This window comes from Cherax quadricarinatus, unplaced genomic scaffold (assembly GCF_038502225.1).
Source record: "Cherax quadricarinatus isolate ZL_2023a unplaced genomic scaffold, ASM3850222v1 Contig32, whole genome shotgun sequence".
Lineage (NCBI taxonomy): Eukaryota > Metazoa > Arthropoda > Malacostraca > Decapoda > Parastacidae > Cherax > Cherax quadricarinatus.
Genome location: NW_027195058.1, coordinates 41,986 through 57,590, shown reverse-complemented (window position 1 = coordinate 57,590; position 15,605 = coordinate 41,986). Strand labels below are relative to the sequence as shown.

The 15,605-nt window shown below is 42.3% G+C and overlaps 1 protein-coding gene across 2 annotated transcripts in view; it reads left to right on the top strand.

Moving 5' to 3' along the window:
• LOC128693568 (uncharacterized) overlaps positions 1–15,605 on the top strand; it is a 103,884-nt gene that overhangs the window by 53,761 nt on the left and 34,518 nt on the right. For both annotated transcript variants that reach the window (XM_053783348.2, XM_053783347.2), the window contains exon 4: positions 4,111–4,394. In XM_053783348.2, coding sequence (XP_053639323.2) covers positions 4,111–4,394 — 284 coding nt within the window. The remainder of the gene's footprint in view (positions 1–4,110; positions 4,395–15,605) is intronic.

Genomic DNA, 15,605 nt, shown 5'->3' with positions numbered 1-15,605 from the left:
TAGTCCCTTTATATAAAGGGAAAGGGGACAAAAGAGATTGTAAAAATTATAGAGGAATAAGTTTACTGAGTATACCAGGAAAAGTATACGGTAGGGTTATAATTGAAAGAATTAGAGGTAAGACAGAATGTAGAATTGCGGACGAGCAAGGAGGCTTCAGAGTGGGTAGGGGATGTGTAGATCAAGTGTTTACATTGAAGCATATATGTGAACAGTATTTAGATAAAGGTAGGGAAGTTTTTATTGCATTTATGGATTTAGAAAAGGCATATGATAGAGTGGATAGAGGAGCAATGTGGCAGATGTTGCAAGTATATGGAATAGGTGGTAAGTTACTAAATGCTGTAAAGAGCTTTTATGAGGATAGTGAGGCTCAGGTTAGGGTGTGTAGAAGAGAGGGAGAATACTTCCCGGTAAAAGTAGGTCTTAGACAGGGATGTGTAATGTCACCATGGTTGTTTAATATATTTATAGATGGGGTTGTAAAAGAAGTAAATGCTAGGGTGTTCGGGAGAGGGGTGGGATTAAATTATGGGGAATCAAATTCAAAATGGGAATTGACACAGTTACTTTTTGCTGATGATACTGTGCTTATGGGAGATTCTAAAGAAAAATTGCAAAGGTTAGTGGATGAGTTTGAGAATGTGTGTAAAGGTAGAAAGTTGAAAGTGAACATAGAAAAGAGTAAGGTGATGAGGGTATCAAATGATTTAGATAAAGAAAAATTGGATATCAAATTGGGGAGGAGGAGTATGGAAGAAGTGAATGTTTCCAGATACTTGGGAGTTGACGTGTCGGCGGATGGATTTATGAAGGATGAGGTTAATCATAGAATTGATGAGGGAAAAAAGGTGAGTGGTGCGTTGAGGTATATGTGGAGTCAAAAAACGTTATCTATGGAGACAAAGAAGGGAATGTATGAAAGTATAGTAGTACCAACACTCTTATATGGATGTGAAGCTTGGGTGGTAAATGCAGCAGCGAGGAGACGGTTGGAGGCAGTGGAGATGTCCTGTCTAAGGGCAATGTGTGGTGTAAATATTATGCAGAAAATTCGGAGTGTGGAAATTAGGAGAAGGTGTGGAGTTAATAAAAGCATTAGTCAGAGGGCAGAAGACGGGTTGTTGAGGTGGTTTGGTCATTTAGAGAGAATGGATCAAAGTAGAATGACATGGAAAGCATATAAATCTATAGGGGAAGGAAAGAGGGGTAGGGGTCGTCCTCGAAAGGGTTGGAAAGAGGGGGTAAAGGAGGTTTTGTGGGTGAGGGGCTTGGACTTCCAGCAAGCGTGCATGAGCGTGTTAGATAGGAGTGAATGGAGACGAATGATACTTGGGACCTGACGATCTGTTGGAGTGTGAGCAGGGTAATATTTAGTGAAGGGATTCAGGGAAACCGGTTATTTTCATATAGTCGGACTTGAGTCCTGGAAATGGGAAGTACAATGCCTGCACTTTAAAGGAGGGGTTTGGGATATTGGCAGTTTGGAGGGATATGTTGTGTATCTCTATACGTATATGCTTCTAAACTGTTGTATTCTGAGCACCTCTGCAAAAGCAGTGATAATGTGTGAGTGTGGTGAAAGTGTTGAATGATGATGAAAGTATTTTCTTTTTGGGGATTTTCTTTCTTTTTTTGGGTCACCCTGCCTCGGTGGGAGACGACCGACTTGTTGAAAAAAAAAAAAAAAAAAAAAAAAAGAAATATGAATATTTCTTTTGGTTTATATAAATTGGATTCATACTGTGATATCACCTGTTTACTGTGATCTTATTGCCATGCGTGTCGTGAAAGGCGATTAAAATGTCGGGAGTAAGGGGCTAGTAACCCCTTCTCCTGTATACATTACTGATGTTAAAAAGAGAAACTTTTGTTTTTCTTTTTGGGCCACCCTGCCTCGGTGGGATACGGCCGGTTTATATATACATATATATATATATATATATATATATATATATATATATATATATATATATATATATATATATATATATACATATATATATATATATATATATATATATATATATATATATATATATATATATATATATATATATATATATATATATATATATATATATATATATATGTTATAGCCACACACACACACTGTTACCATTTTTTATATGAGCACTGAAGTATAGTACAAGTATTTGTAGTATATATAAACCCACTTCTTATCACAGTTTCAGATATTTTGATTGTAATAATTTGTGACTGCTTTAGTATCACGTTTGTGGAGTGAGTGTGACATGCACATATAACGTACATCACATATAACCACATTACTGGAAGTCATCTTAAGTCAGCATTAAGTCACGTAGATCATTGCTTACCATTTGAGTATTGGGGGACCCACCACTTGTAGTGTAGATTGTTCTGTACTGTTTCAGCGTGAGAGGTTAGATAAACCCAGGTGAAGCTACTTCGGCTGCCTGGTCCTTCAGACGAGCCTCCAGCTGGTTAGCATCTCACCAGAATCTGTCCTCACTGTTAGTGTTTATGGTTGTGGCAGTTAAAGTTCTCATACTTACACTCTCACCCCAATTTTTACACACGTTTTGGTTTATTGGTTCATACCCACTGTACATAGTATAAATACCTGTATATATGTTCTGCTGAGTTTAGCCATGGTTCTCTTTTCTTTTACTGCAGTTTTTCCTCTCCCGGACCTACGATTTAAGCTGACTGGCTTTCCACAAGAAGGGTTTGAGACGTATAATGCCTCAAGAATGGCACTCTGATTATGCAGATTATAATCTTAGACCCAGCAGGGATTATTAAATGCCAGGAAACGGAAAAGAATGCAGTGAAAAATATGGTCTGTCAGAACTGTCTTCATCTTTACTCTATGGACTGCGCTATAAGCTGGTATCTACCATGATCAGTTATTGCAGGACCCTCTAAAGTATTTGTGGTCGTAATAGTGGATACAGTAGTGTTTTTGCTGTTAGTTGGATGATGCCTGTATCTAGACTGTCTAGATTAATATGAAGTTCCATGAGTCTGGGCCTGGGACAAAGTGCATAGGTATGCTTTCAAGAACTTATTACAAAAATTAAGTGGAATTCGGGTTATGTCAGAGATATGGACAAACTTCTGTATCACACTCATAACAAGAATCACGCGGGTTGTCATTTTTCAGTCTGTTTAGGGCTCACCGGACATATGTTTAGCGGCTACACTGAACATGTGTTCTGAATCGTACTTTGTCTTTAATATTTTGCTTATTTCTTTGTTGACATTACTAAAAGTCCATGTCTTCAAACAAAAGTCTTGTATGTGAGATGGTTTTTGCCTTGGATATTGGGTTACTTTAAAAATTTGCTAATGATAGTTTATTGTTACTTTGACATAGGAATTATATGATGCTCTCAGTTTTATCTCAGTGTGTTTTGTTTCGCTAGCAGAATTTTTTATTGTCGAGAGTCTGAGATCTTTAAAAAGTTCTATGATGGAAGCGTCGTTCCTTTTCTTACTTGCAGCTCCTTTTTCTTAATGTATGAGTCTGGAACATGTTCTAGTGCCACGGTGCTCATCCTCTCGAGGTACTGGTTTTAGATTCCTCTTACCCGTGATATCATCCTATCACATTTCATAAACCTCCTAATTTATTACTTCCACGTTAATATGTTTGTCGGTGAAATTTAATTGATTAAAAATACATTAACGACATTATATGTTAGGCTGCTCACTTCTGATATCTAAGCAGGTCTGCGCTTCGATTAGATTGTGGTGCGAGTCTGAAGTGTTCGATGCTTATATTCCGCGTGGACAATTTTGACCTACATTAGAGACAGGATTTTGTTTTATGGTTACCCTAGCTTACTCATGAATGTGTTTATTATTTTTACTTTAGAGTGGTCAGTACAATAGTCGAATATGTTGACGACACATTACTCCCTAAGACATGTATATGATTTTTACGAGCAAACGTTAATCCCGTCATACATTGTCTTGGATAATAGATTTTCCTGAATGTTCATGGTGTGAATTTTTTTTGTTCTTGTTTGTATTGTTTTGTGTGTTGCAGGAACATGAGTAGTTTTGTATTATTTTGTGTGTTGCAGGAACATGAGTAGTTTTGTATTGTTTTGTGTGTTACAGGAACCTGAGGAATCAAGCCAGCTACTGCCCAAGCCTCCTTCAGGACTCATCCTGCAGAAGCAAGTCTCCTCGTCTAGCTCTTCCCTCGATAACCAACCCAAGAAGGACAAAGAGGCAGACAGAGGGAGTGAGAGGAAGAAGAGGGAGAGCAGAAGGAAGGTCGGGGTGACTGAGGAGAAGGATAAACCAAAGAACCAGCCGAGGATCATCTTTCAAGACGCGAAGGTCAAGAAGGAAGAGGAGGAACTACCAGCACCTGGCACGCTTGATGATGCTCATGGCAGGTGAGTGAGTGACAGCAACAGGGAGGTGAGTCAGTAATAGGAGCAGGGAGGTCGGTGAGTAACAGTTGTAGGGAGGTGAGTAACAGTTGCAGGGAGGTGAGTAACAGTTGCAGGGAGGTGAGTAACAGTTGCAGGGAGGTAAGTAAGAGTTGCAGGGAGGTAAGTAAGAGTTGCAGGGAGGTAAGTAACAGTTTCAGGGAGGTGAGTAACAGTTGCAGGGAGGTGAGTAACGGTTGCAGGGAGGTGAGTAACAGTTGCAGGGAGGTGAGTAACAGTTACAGGGAGGTGAGTAACAGTTGCAGGGAGGTAAGTGAGAGTTGCAGGGAGGTGAGTAACAAAAAGTAGGAGCAGCGAAGCTCGTGAATAACAGAGAAACAGGACTGAAACGTCATCGTAAGTTTTTCTCTATCCTATTTCAGGTTATTTGTGTATTGCTCCAGTCACTGTATTGTGAGTTTTGTTCTTCACAACTGTACCCCAGAACTATGATGGTACATTATCACAACTGTACCCCAGAACTATGATGGTACATTATCACAACTGTACCCCAGAACTATGATGGTACATTATCACAACTGTACCCCAGAACTATGATGGTACATTATCACAACTGTACCCCAGAACTATGATGGTACATTATCACAACTGTACCCCAGAACTATGATGGTACATTATCACAACTGTACCCCAGAACTATGATGGTACATTATCACAACTGTACCCCAGAACTATGATGGTACATTATCACAACTGTACCCCAGAACTATGATGGTACATTATCACAACTGTACCCCAGAACTATGATGGTACATTATCACAACTGTACCCCAGAACTATGATGGTACATTATCACAACTGTACCCCAGAACTATGATGGTACATTATCACAACTGTACCCCAGAACTATGATGGTACATTATCACAACTGTACCCCAGAACAAGGATTTTTTTATTTTTGCCCTCTTAGTGGAGTCTAGCCTATCGAACACGGTCCCACGAACACGGTCCCACGAACACAGTCCCACAAGCCCGGTCCAATGAACACGGTCCCATGAACACGATCCCATAAACACGGTCCCATGAACACGATCCCATGAACTCAGTCCTATGAACACGGTCCCACGAGCACGGTCCCACAAACACGGTCCCATGAACACGGTCCTATGAATACGGTCCCATGAACACGGTCCTATGAACACGGTCCCATAAACACGGTCCCACAAACACGGTCCCACAAACACGGTCCCACGAACACGGTCCCACAAACACGGTCACATGAAGACGATCCCACAAACACAGTCCCACAAACACGGTCCCACAAACACGATCCCATGAACACGATCCCATGAACAAGATCCCACGAACACGGTCCCACAAACACGGTCCCACAAACACGGTCCCACAAACACGGTCCCATGAACACGGTCCCATGAACACGGTCCCATGAACACGTTCCCATGAACACGGTCCCATGAACACGATCCCATGAACACCGTCTCATGAACACGGTCTCATGAACACGGTCCCATAACACGGTCCCATGAACACGGTCCCATGAACACGGTCCCATGAACACGATCCCATGAACACGGTCCCATGAACACGGTCCCATGAACACGATCCCATGAACACGGTCCCATGAACATGATCCCATGAACACGATCCCATGAACACGATCCCATGAACACGGTCCCATGAACACGGTCCCACAAACACAGTCCCACAAACACGGTCCCACAAACACGATCCCATGAACACGATCCCATGAACACGATCCCACGAACACGATCCCACAAACACGGTCCCACAAACACGGTCCCACAAACACGGTCCCATGAACACGGTCCCATGAACACGGTCCCATGAACACGTTCCCATGAACACGGTCCCATGAACACGATCCCATGAACACGGTCTCATGAACACGGTCTCATGAACACGGTCCCATAACACGGTCCCATGAACACGGTCCCATGAACACGGTCCCATGAACACGATCCCATGAACACGGTCCCATGAACACGGTCCCATGAACACGGTCCCATGAACACGATCCCATGAACACGGTCCCATGAACATGATCCCATGAACACGATCCCATGAACACGATCCCATGAACACGGTCTCATGAACACGGTCCCATAAACACGGTCCCATGAACACGGTCCTATGAACACGGTCCCATGAACACGATCCCATGAACACGGTACCATGAACATGATCCCATGATCACGATCCCATGAACACGGTACCATGAACACGATCCCATGAACACGATCCCATGAACACGATCCCATGAACACGATCCCATGAACACGGTCCCATGAATACGGTCTCATGAACACGGTCCCATGAATACGGTCCCATGAACACGGTCCCATGAACACGGTCCCATGAACACGGTCCCATGAGCACGGTCTCATGAACACGGTCCCATGAACACGGTCCCATGAACACGGTCCCATGAACACGGTCCCATGAACACGGTCCCATGAACAAGGCCTACGTCTAGAACCTAATCGTTGCGTTAGTTATTATTATTATTAAAGATTCGCGGGTATTCTCCCGGCCCGGGCCTTTTCCAAGTGGTGGCCCGGCCTTGGCTCCCTCTTTAGGGAGTGTCTGAGACCTAAGTCTCCCATGGGAGGAGGCACAAGTACCTCCTCATCTTTGGGACCAACTGTCCCCAGGCCTAGCCACAAGCTAGGCCTCTCTGGTCTGCCATCCCCGTCCCAAGGGGGCAAATGGGAATGACAGTCTTATGAGCTAAAGGCTCGGGCTCAGGCACCTACTCTACCCTAGAAGGGTTAGGCATGGTGTCGATCGTTGCGTTAGTTTTAAACCACGTGTGTGCGCACACAATCACACACACACACACACACACACACACGTGTATGTTATTTAAAGGGTCACTATTATGACTTAAATATGCATTTTATAATTGTGGATAATATTTGAAAGGTTTATAGTTTTGAAAATTGTTATTGTTAGAAAGAAAAACAGAGAACATTAAGTCGCGGGTGAATGTTCCCACAGAACATCAGGTTTGATGCAAGGAAGGGGAGGGTTGCTCCAGTTGCTTGAATCAAGAGCCCTTTACCGGCATCAAGACCCTTTTGAAGGGAACATAGTAGACAGCCTGATGAATTTACGACACAGCTGTGTGTGTGTGAGTGTGTGTGTACTCACCTATTTGTACTCACCTATTTGTGGTTGCAGGGGTCGAGTCCTAGCTCCTGGCCCCGCCTCTTCACCGGTTGCTACTAGACCCTCTCTCTCCCCGCTCCATGAGCTTTATCAAACCTCGTCTTAAAACTGTGTATGGTTCCTGCCTCCACTACGTCATTTTCTAGGCTATTCCACTGCCTTACAACTCTATGACTGAAGAAATACTTCCTACTATCTCTCTGACTCATTTGTGTCTTCAACTTCCAATTGTGGCCTCTTGTTTCTGTGTCCCCTCCCTGGAACATCCTGTCCTTGTCCACCTTGTCTATTCCACGCAGTATTTTATATGTCGTTATCATGTCTCCCCTGTGTGTGTGTGTGTGTGTGTGTATGTGTGCTATTTGTGTGTGCATGTGTGTGTGTGTGTGTGCATGTGTGTGTGTGTGTGTGTGCTGTGCGTTGTGTTTGTGTGTGTTGGGGGAGGGGGGGACGTTATCATCATACGTTGTGATCATACATGTACCTAGGATGGTTTACCTTCTATTCTCCATCCCACAGTGTGAGTTTCCAGTCATACACCGTCATACAGGATGTTTTCTTCGTCATACTTCATGCAGTATGATGGTTTTCCTGGCATTCTTTATCACACAGGATGGGTCCCATACACTGGGTAAAATCTGTCACCATGAATTGGGAGACTTCAGCAGAGTGACGAGGATCTGGTCAAGCAGTCCACTGTAGGTTCAGTAGGCATGATAACCTGCAAGTTATCGTCCTAAAAGAGCTGGAGTTATTTGTACGTGGGAATTTTCTTCTCTCGAGATAATTAAAATGAAATTCATGAGAATAGACATAATATTGGTCAAGGACGGACCGAAACTCACGCGTTTCGGTCCGTCCTGGACCAGTATTAAGGTTCAAGGGAAACCGACTCATCCGTAGAGTCCTCTTTTATAAAGTGTGGGTTAGTAGTGAATTATTCCAGACCACGGTATTGACTTGTTCTGCACAGCGGGGGAGACGATCGCATTAAGGAGGGTGGGAGGTAGATAATTTTTGTGTAAAGAATGTGGAGCAAAAGAGAACATCATCGGTAAGAGATAAAGAGATAAAGCAAGATAGCAATGACGGAATGTATGACCGCCTGAGCTCTACTTACCTCCCGCGACCAGTGACTATCTGGGCCTCGCGCGATCTGTCAGCAGTGACTGGTGCGTTCTGTCACCGGTGATTGGTGCGTTCTGTCAGTATTAACTGGTGTCTTATCTTCGGCATTGATCTCTTTGATAAGTGTATCACCAATTTGAGTTCTGATCCCCAGGCTCCACATATACGCGTTTACCCCAGCAGTCATTGTGCCAGATAATTCCTGGTTCAAGAGACAGGTTAATAATACTCGTGTCTCGTCTGGGGAGACAGGAAGATGTCATCCGCCAAGGAAGCTTCATCCAGGACTGACAAGGCAATCCCTCCTCCAGAGGAGGCTCTGAAAAAGGAAGGTGTGAAAAAGGAGAGGATAAAGCAAGAGGAAGGCTTGAAGAAGAAGGATGTGAAGATGAACAACGTTAAGGAGGAGGACTTTAAGAAAGAGGAGGTTAAAACTATGGGTATGAAGGAAGTAGACAACGCGAAGGAAGAGATTATGAAGAAGAAAAAGAACTTCACTCTTGCTCTGGGGAGTGTGGGAAGTGGCGAGGACCCCAGCAGCGAGATTCATGTAGGAGGCGGGGAGGACAGGAAGGGCTTCAGGAGCCTAGAGAAAATATCTACCACAGTTGACGTCACAGAGTAAGAGGCCACGTGTTTCTAGTGTTACTAAATTATGTTATTTTCAGGGCTGCCAAACAGCGCCTGGGTGATGAGAGGTAATCAATAGTCTGAGTCAAGAAGGTGGCTCCAAATTCCTTGAACGAAGAGCTCTTCACTGGCATAGATAGGGCTACCCCTAGTTGAAGGGTAGAAATTTCTGTATCACGATTAGCTGACGGAGGATCAAGCCTACACCACGCCTTTCTCTGAATAACCCAGTCATGAAGAGAGGAGTGTCGGCATTATATGGAAATTTCAACAACATATATAGGTACAACATAACAGAGATTAATTAAAATGGATCTGTTAAATTCATAACTGTGTATATATAATGATGACAGATGCCTCTCCAGACCTGAGAAGTGCAGGGTGTTAGGGACGAGTTGAGGTTATACTTGCAAATGTTTGTAATATATATGTATATAATATATATGCGTGAGTGTATGTGTACGTACTCACTAAATTGTGCTCATCTGTTTGTGGCTGCAGGGGTCGATTCACAGCTCCTGGCCCCGCCTGTTCGCTACTAGGTCCACTCTCCCTGCTCCATACATGTATGTGTGTGTAGCTCTAAATTTAGAGGTTTGGCTATATTCTCCTCACTCCAAGTACAGTATTAAGTATAACAATACATTGATTTACTGGCTGAATGTTCAATTCCTTTTGCATACCGTGTGTACGTGCAGTGCGTGGACATACATAAATTATACACTTGACTTTGTTTTATATTAGTTTTACCTGTATTAAAAGTTTAGGAGAGTAAGATACCAGACGGGAGCGGCGTAGTTAATATTGGCTCCTGCAAGATATATGTGCACGAGTCCCGCTAATACTGGGCTCTTTTTTTTATGCTCATATATAAAAGCCTGGAGTGGTTTGGGGTCTTTGGTGACGTTTTTTAGTAAGGTTTGTGGGTTCTCTGTTACTGTATGTGCACAGGTGTTTCTCTGCTGCTATTATATGTGCACAGGTGTTTCTCTGCTATTATATGTGCACAGGTGTTTCTCTGCTATTATATGTGCACAGAGATGTTTCTCTGCTATTATATGTGCACAGAGGTGTTTCTCTGCTATTATATGTGCACAGGTGTTTCTCTGCTATTATATGTGCACAGAGGTGTTTCTCTGCTATTATATGTGCACAGAGGTGTTTCTCTGCTATTATATGTGCACAGAGGTGTTTCTCTGCTATTATATGTGCACAGGTGTTTCTCTGCTATTATATGTGCACAGAGGTGTTTCTCTGCTATTATATGTGCACAGAGGTGTTTCTCTGCTATTATATGTGCACAGAGGTGTTTCTCTGCTATTATATGTGCACAGAGGTGTTTCTCTGCTATTATATGTGCACAGGTGTTTCTCTGCTATTATATGTGCACAGAGGTGTTTCTCTGCTATTATATGTGCACAGAGGTGTTTCTCTGCTATTATATGTGCACAGAGGTGTTTCTCTGCTGCTATTATATGTGCACAGGTGTTTCTCTGCTATTATATGTGCACAGGTGTTTCTCTGCTATTATATGTGCACAGGTGTTTCTCTGCTATTATATGTGCACAGGAGTTTCTCTGCTATTATATGTGCACAGAGGTGTTTCTCTGCTATTATATGTGCACAGAGGTGTTTCTCTGCTATTATATGTGCACAGAGATGTTTCTCTGCTGCTATTATATGTGCACAGAGGTGTTTCTCTGCTATTATATGTGCACAGAGGTGTTTCTCTGCTGCTATTATATGTGCACAGGTGTTTCTCTGCTATTATATGTGCACAGAGGTGTTTCTCTGCTATTATATGTGCACAGAGGTGTTTCTCTGCTATTATATGTGCACAGAGATGTTTCTCTGCTGCTATTATATGTGCACAGAGGTGTTTCTCTGCTATTATATGTGCACAGAGGTGTTTCTCTGCTGCTATTACATGTGCACAGAGGTGTTTCTCTGCTATTATATGTGCACAGAGATGTTTCTCTGCTGCTATTATATGTGCACAGAGGTGTTTCTCTGCTATTATATGTGCACAGAGGTGTTTCTCTGCTGCTATTACATGTGCACAGAGGTGTTTCTCTGCTATTATACTATGTGCACAGAGGTGTTTCTCTGCTATTATATGTGCACAGAGATGTTTCTCTGCTATTATATGTGCACAGAGGTGTTTCTCTGCTATTATATGTGCACAGAGGTGTTTCTCTGCTATTATATGTGCACAGAGATGTTTCTCTGCTATTATATGTGCACAGAGATGTTTCTCTGCTATTATATGTGCACAGAGGTGTTTCTCTGCTATTATATGTGCACAGAGGTGTTTCTCTGCTATTATATGTGCACAGAGATGTTTCTCTGCTATTATATGTGCACAGAGATGTTTCTCTGCTATTATATGTGCACAGAGGTGTTTCTCTGCTATTATATGTGCACAGAGGTGTTTCTCTGCTATTATATGTGCACAGAGATGTTTCTCTGCTATTATATGTGCACAGAGGTGTTTCTCTGCTATTATATGTGCACAGAGATGTTTCTCTGCTATTATATGTGCACAGAGATGTTTCTCTGCTATTATATGTGCACAGAGGTGTTTCTCTGATATTATATGTGCACAGAGATGTTTCTCTGCTATTATATGTGCACAGAGATGTTTCTCTGCTATTATATGTGCACAGAGATGTTTCTCTGCTATTATATGTGCACAGAGATGTTTCTCTGCTATTATATGTGCACAGAGGTGTTTCTCTGCTATTATATGTGCACAGAGGTGTTTCTCTGCTATTATATGTGCACAGAGGAGTGCTTCAACACATACATATTTGCGTGAATGTTATTTAAATATTAATACTTGGAGAAAATTGTCGTCTGCCTCTTAACTCAGAAAGTTGAACGACAGACAAACCAGAAGTTTTAAAATAATGAAATACGAGACTGTGTGCTATTATTTAGAGCTTAAGTGTGTTAGATGATACTCAAAGTGTTAGATAAAACTAGAAGTGGGTCAGAATCATGAAATATGTACGATTTCTTAAGGACCACTTTGACCGAACCACGGAACAGGTGGGGTTTGAACCCGTGGCAAGTGAGCCTTAAAACCCCACCCGTTCCGTGGGGTTTTAGGGTTTATTACGATTTCGTGAACCACTTTGAACGTTACCATCCTGTCTTTTTTAATGACAAGCCAGCATTATTCTCATATGTGTATTAAATTAGAATAAGGTTTAAGTGACTGTTGGCGGGGACCCAAAACATCTGGTAAATTATCTGTGAAATTTACGTGAGCTGTATTGCTGGCTTAGTTAAAAACAAAGTGCATTAGCTGCCTCATTAAGACAGCTCAGTGTTACACCCATTCTTGACTTACAAACATTAGTGAAAAACAGAAAGGTGGAGATGTGACACTAATAACAGGAGACAAACAAGAGGGTGGAGATGTAACACTAACAACAGGAGACAAACAAGAGGGTGGAGATGTGACACTAACAACAGGAGACAAACAAGAGGGTGGAGAAGTAACACTAACAACAGGAGACAAACAAGAGGGTGGAGATGTAACACTAACAACAGGAGACAAACAAGAGGGTGGAGATGTAACACTAACAACAGGAGACAAACAAGAGGGTGGAGATGTAACACTAACAACAGGAGACAAACAAGAGGGTGGAGATGTGACACTAACAACAGGAGACAAACAAGAGGGTGGAGATGTGACACTAACAAGAGGAGACAAACAAGAGTGTGGAGATGTAACATTAATAACAGGAGACAAACAAGAGGGTGGAGATGTGACACTAACAAGAGGAGACAAACAAGAGTGTGGAGATGTAACACTAACAACAGGAGACAAACAAGAGGGTGGAGATGCGACATTAACAACAGGAGACAAACAAGAGGGTGGAGATGTAACACTAACAACAGGAGACAAACAAGAGGGTGGAGATGTAACACTAACAACAGGAGACAAACAAGAGGGTGGAGATGTAACACTAACAACAGGAGACAAAAAAGAGGGTGGAGATGTGACACTAACAACAGGAGACAAACAAGAGGGTGGAGATGTGACACTAACAACAGGAGACAAACAAGAGGGTGGAGATGTAACACTAACAACAGGAGACAAACAAGAGGGTGGAGATGTAACACACTAACAACAGGAGACAAACAAGAGGGTTGAGATGTAACACTAATAACAGGAGACAAACAAGAGGGTGGAGATGTGACACTAACAACAGGAGAAAAACAAGAGGGTGGAGATGTAACACTAACAACAGGAGACAAACAAGAGGGTGGAGATGTAACACTAACAACAGGAGACAAACAAGAGGGTGGAGATGTGACACTAACAACAAGAGACAAACAAGAGGGTGGAGATGTAACACTAACAACAGGAGACAAACAAGAGGGTGGAGATGTAACACTAACAACAGGAGACAAAAAAGAGGGTGGAGATGTGACACTACCAACAGGAGACAAACAAGAGGGTGGAGATGTGACACTAACAACAGGAGACAAACAAGAGGGTGGAGATGTAACACTAACAACAGGAGACAAACAAGAGGGTGGAGATGTAACACACTAACAGGAGACTCAGCGTGTGGAGGGGTAACAAACCAGCAACAAGAGATGAACCTAGCACTGTTTGACCCTAACGAGTTTAGCGCTTCACAGTGAATATATAATGCATAAAATATAGGAGGCCCCGAGCGTGCCGTGCCTCAGGTGCCAGCAAAAGTCTTGACACTCACACCGTGAGTTAGAGTTTACGAGTGTGTGTGTAAGACACAGGAGACAGTGTGAGGACATTGCATTCCCCCCTCCCCCCCACACCAATATATATATATACTGTCCCTCACAACCCAGCCAAACCCGCACCTGCATATATATATATATATATATATATATATATATATATATATATATATATATATATATATATATATATATATATATATATATATATATATATATATATATATATATATATATATATATATATATATATATATATATATATATATATATATATATATATATATATATATATATATATATATATATATATATATATATATATATATATATATATATATATATATATATATATATATATATATATATATATATATATGCGTGCGTACATGCACAAAATAAATGAAATGAACATTTGTCAGTGAGAGGCAATGTGTGTTGAGCTCCAGCTCCTGGCCAGTTACTGGTCTGTTTCTTGAGTGACAAAACACCCTCACTACCTCAGTGATGAACTCCGATGAAGTCAACGTTCTTCTACAACCTCCTCCAGATGTATTGTAAATCTTTTTTCCTGAGACAAGTAGATGAGTTTTGGAAGATTGATTGTTGTTGCTCGCTGCGTCAGGTCTGCAGTGATAAACTTGATTGATACACAATCAATATGGGTTATCATATGATTAACAAGACAGTGTGGATGAGTGCCTGTGAGTTTCTCCTCTCGTGACTCGCATATAACCCGCGCTTAGTACACGTAAATTGTGTTTACGTTTGGGTCGGTCCTGGAACATTGCCAAGTCACAGCTGACTTGACACTGGTACAGAACCTATACCTGGAGTATACTTCTACCTGGAGGGTGTTACGGGGGTCAACGCCCCCACGCTCCGGTACATGACCAGGCCTCGCGGTGGATCAGGGCCTGATCAACCAGGATGTTATTGCTGGCCACACGTAAACCGACGTACGAACCACAGCCCGGCTGGTCAGGTACTGACTTTAGGTGTCTGTCCAACTCCCTCTTGAAGACACCCAGGGGTCTATCGACCGAAATTTCGTCATAAGTTTTCTCTAAGTGCGGGATATTTGTGACCAGTTCCAGCCACGGTGTTGTTCCAGCCACGGTGTTGTTCCTACCACTGTAATCCTAGATCCTTTCCTAGGATGCAACTGACAATAATCAGCTAACTCCATGATGCCTAATCACTTCTAAATGGTCAAGGACAGGAGTAAAATAACTTCTAGAGAATTTTTTAAGTTATCAGGTTTTTTCCAAGGGAAGGATAGCTCCAATTCTCTGGATCACGAACTCTTCACCAACATGAAGGCATCCTCCCTTGAAAGGACAGAGACATGAATAAAGATTTAAACTTGAAGTGCTGGTGGCGTTATCTGTGAGATTAGTTTAAGAGGGCAGGCAGGCGGGTGTAAAAGAGGGCAGGCAGGCAGGCAGGCAGGCAGGCAGGCAGGCAGGCAGGCGGGTGTAAACAATGATAGGTTGGTGGCGGCGG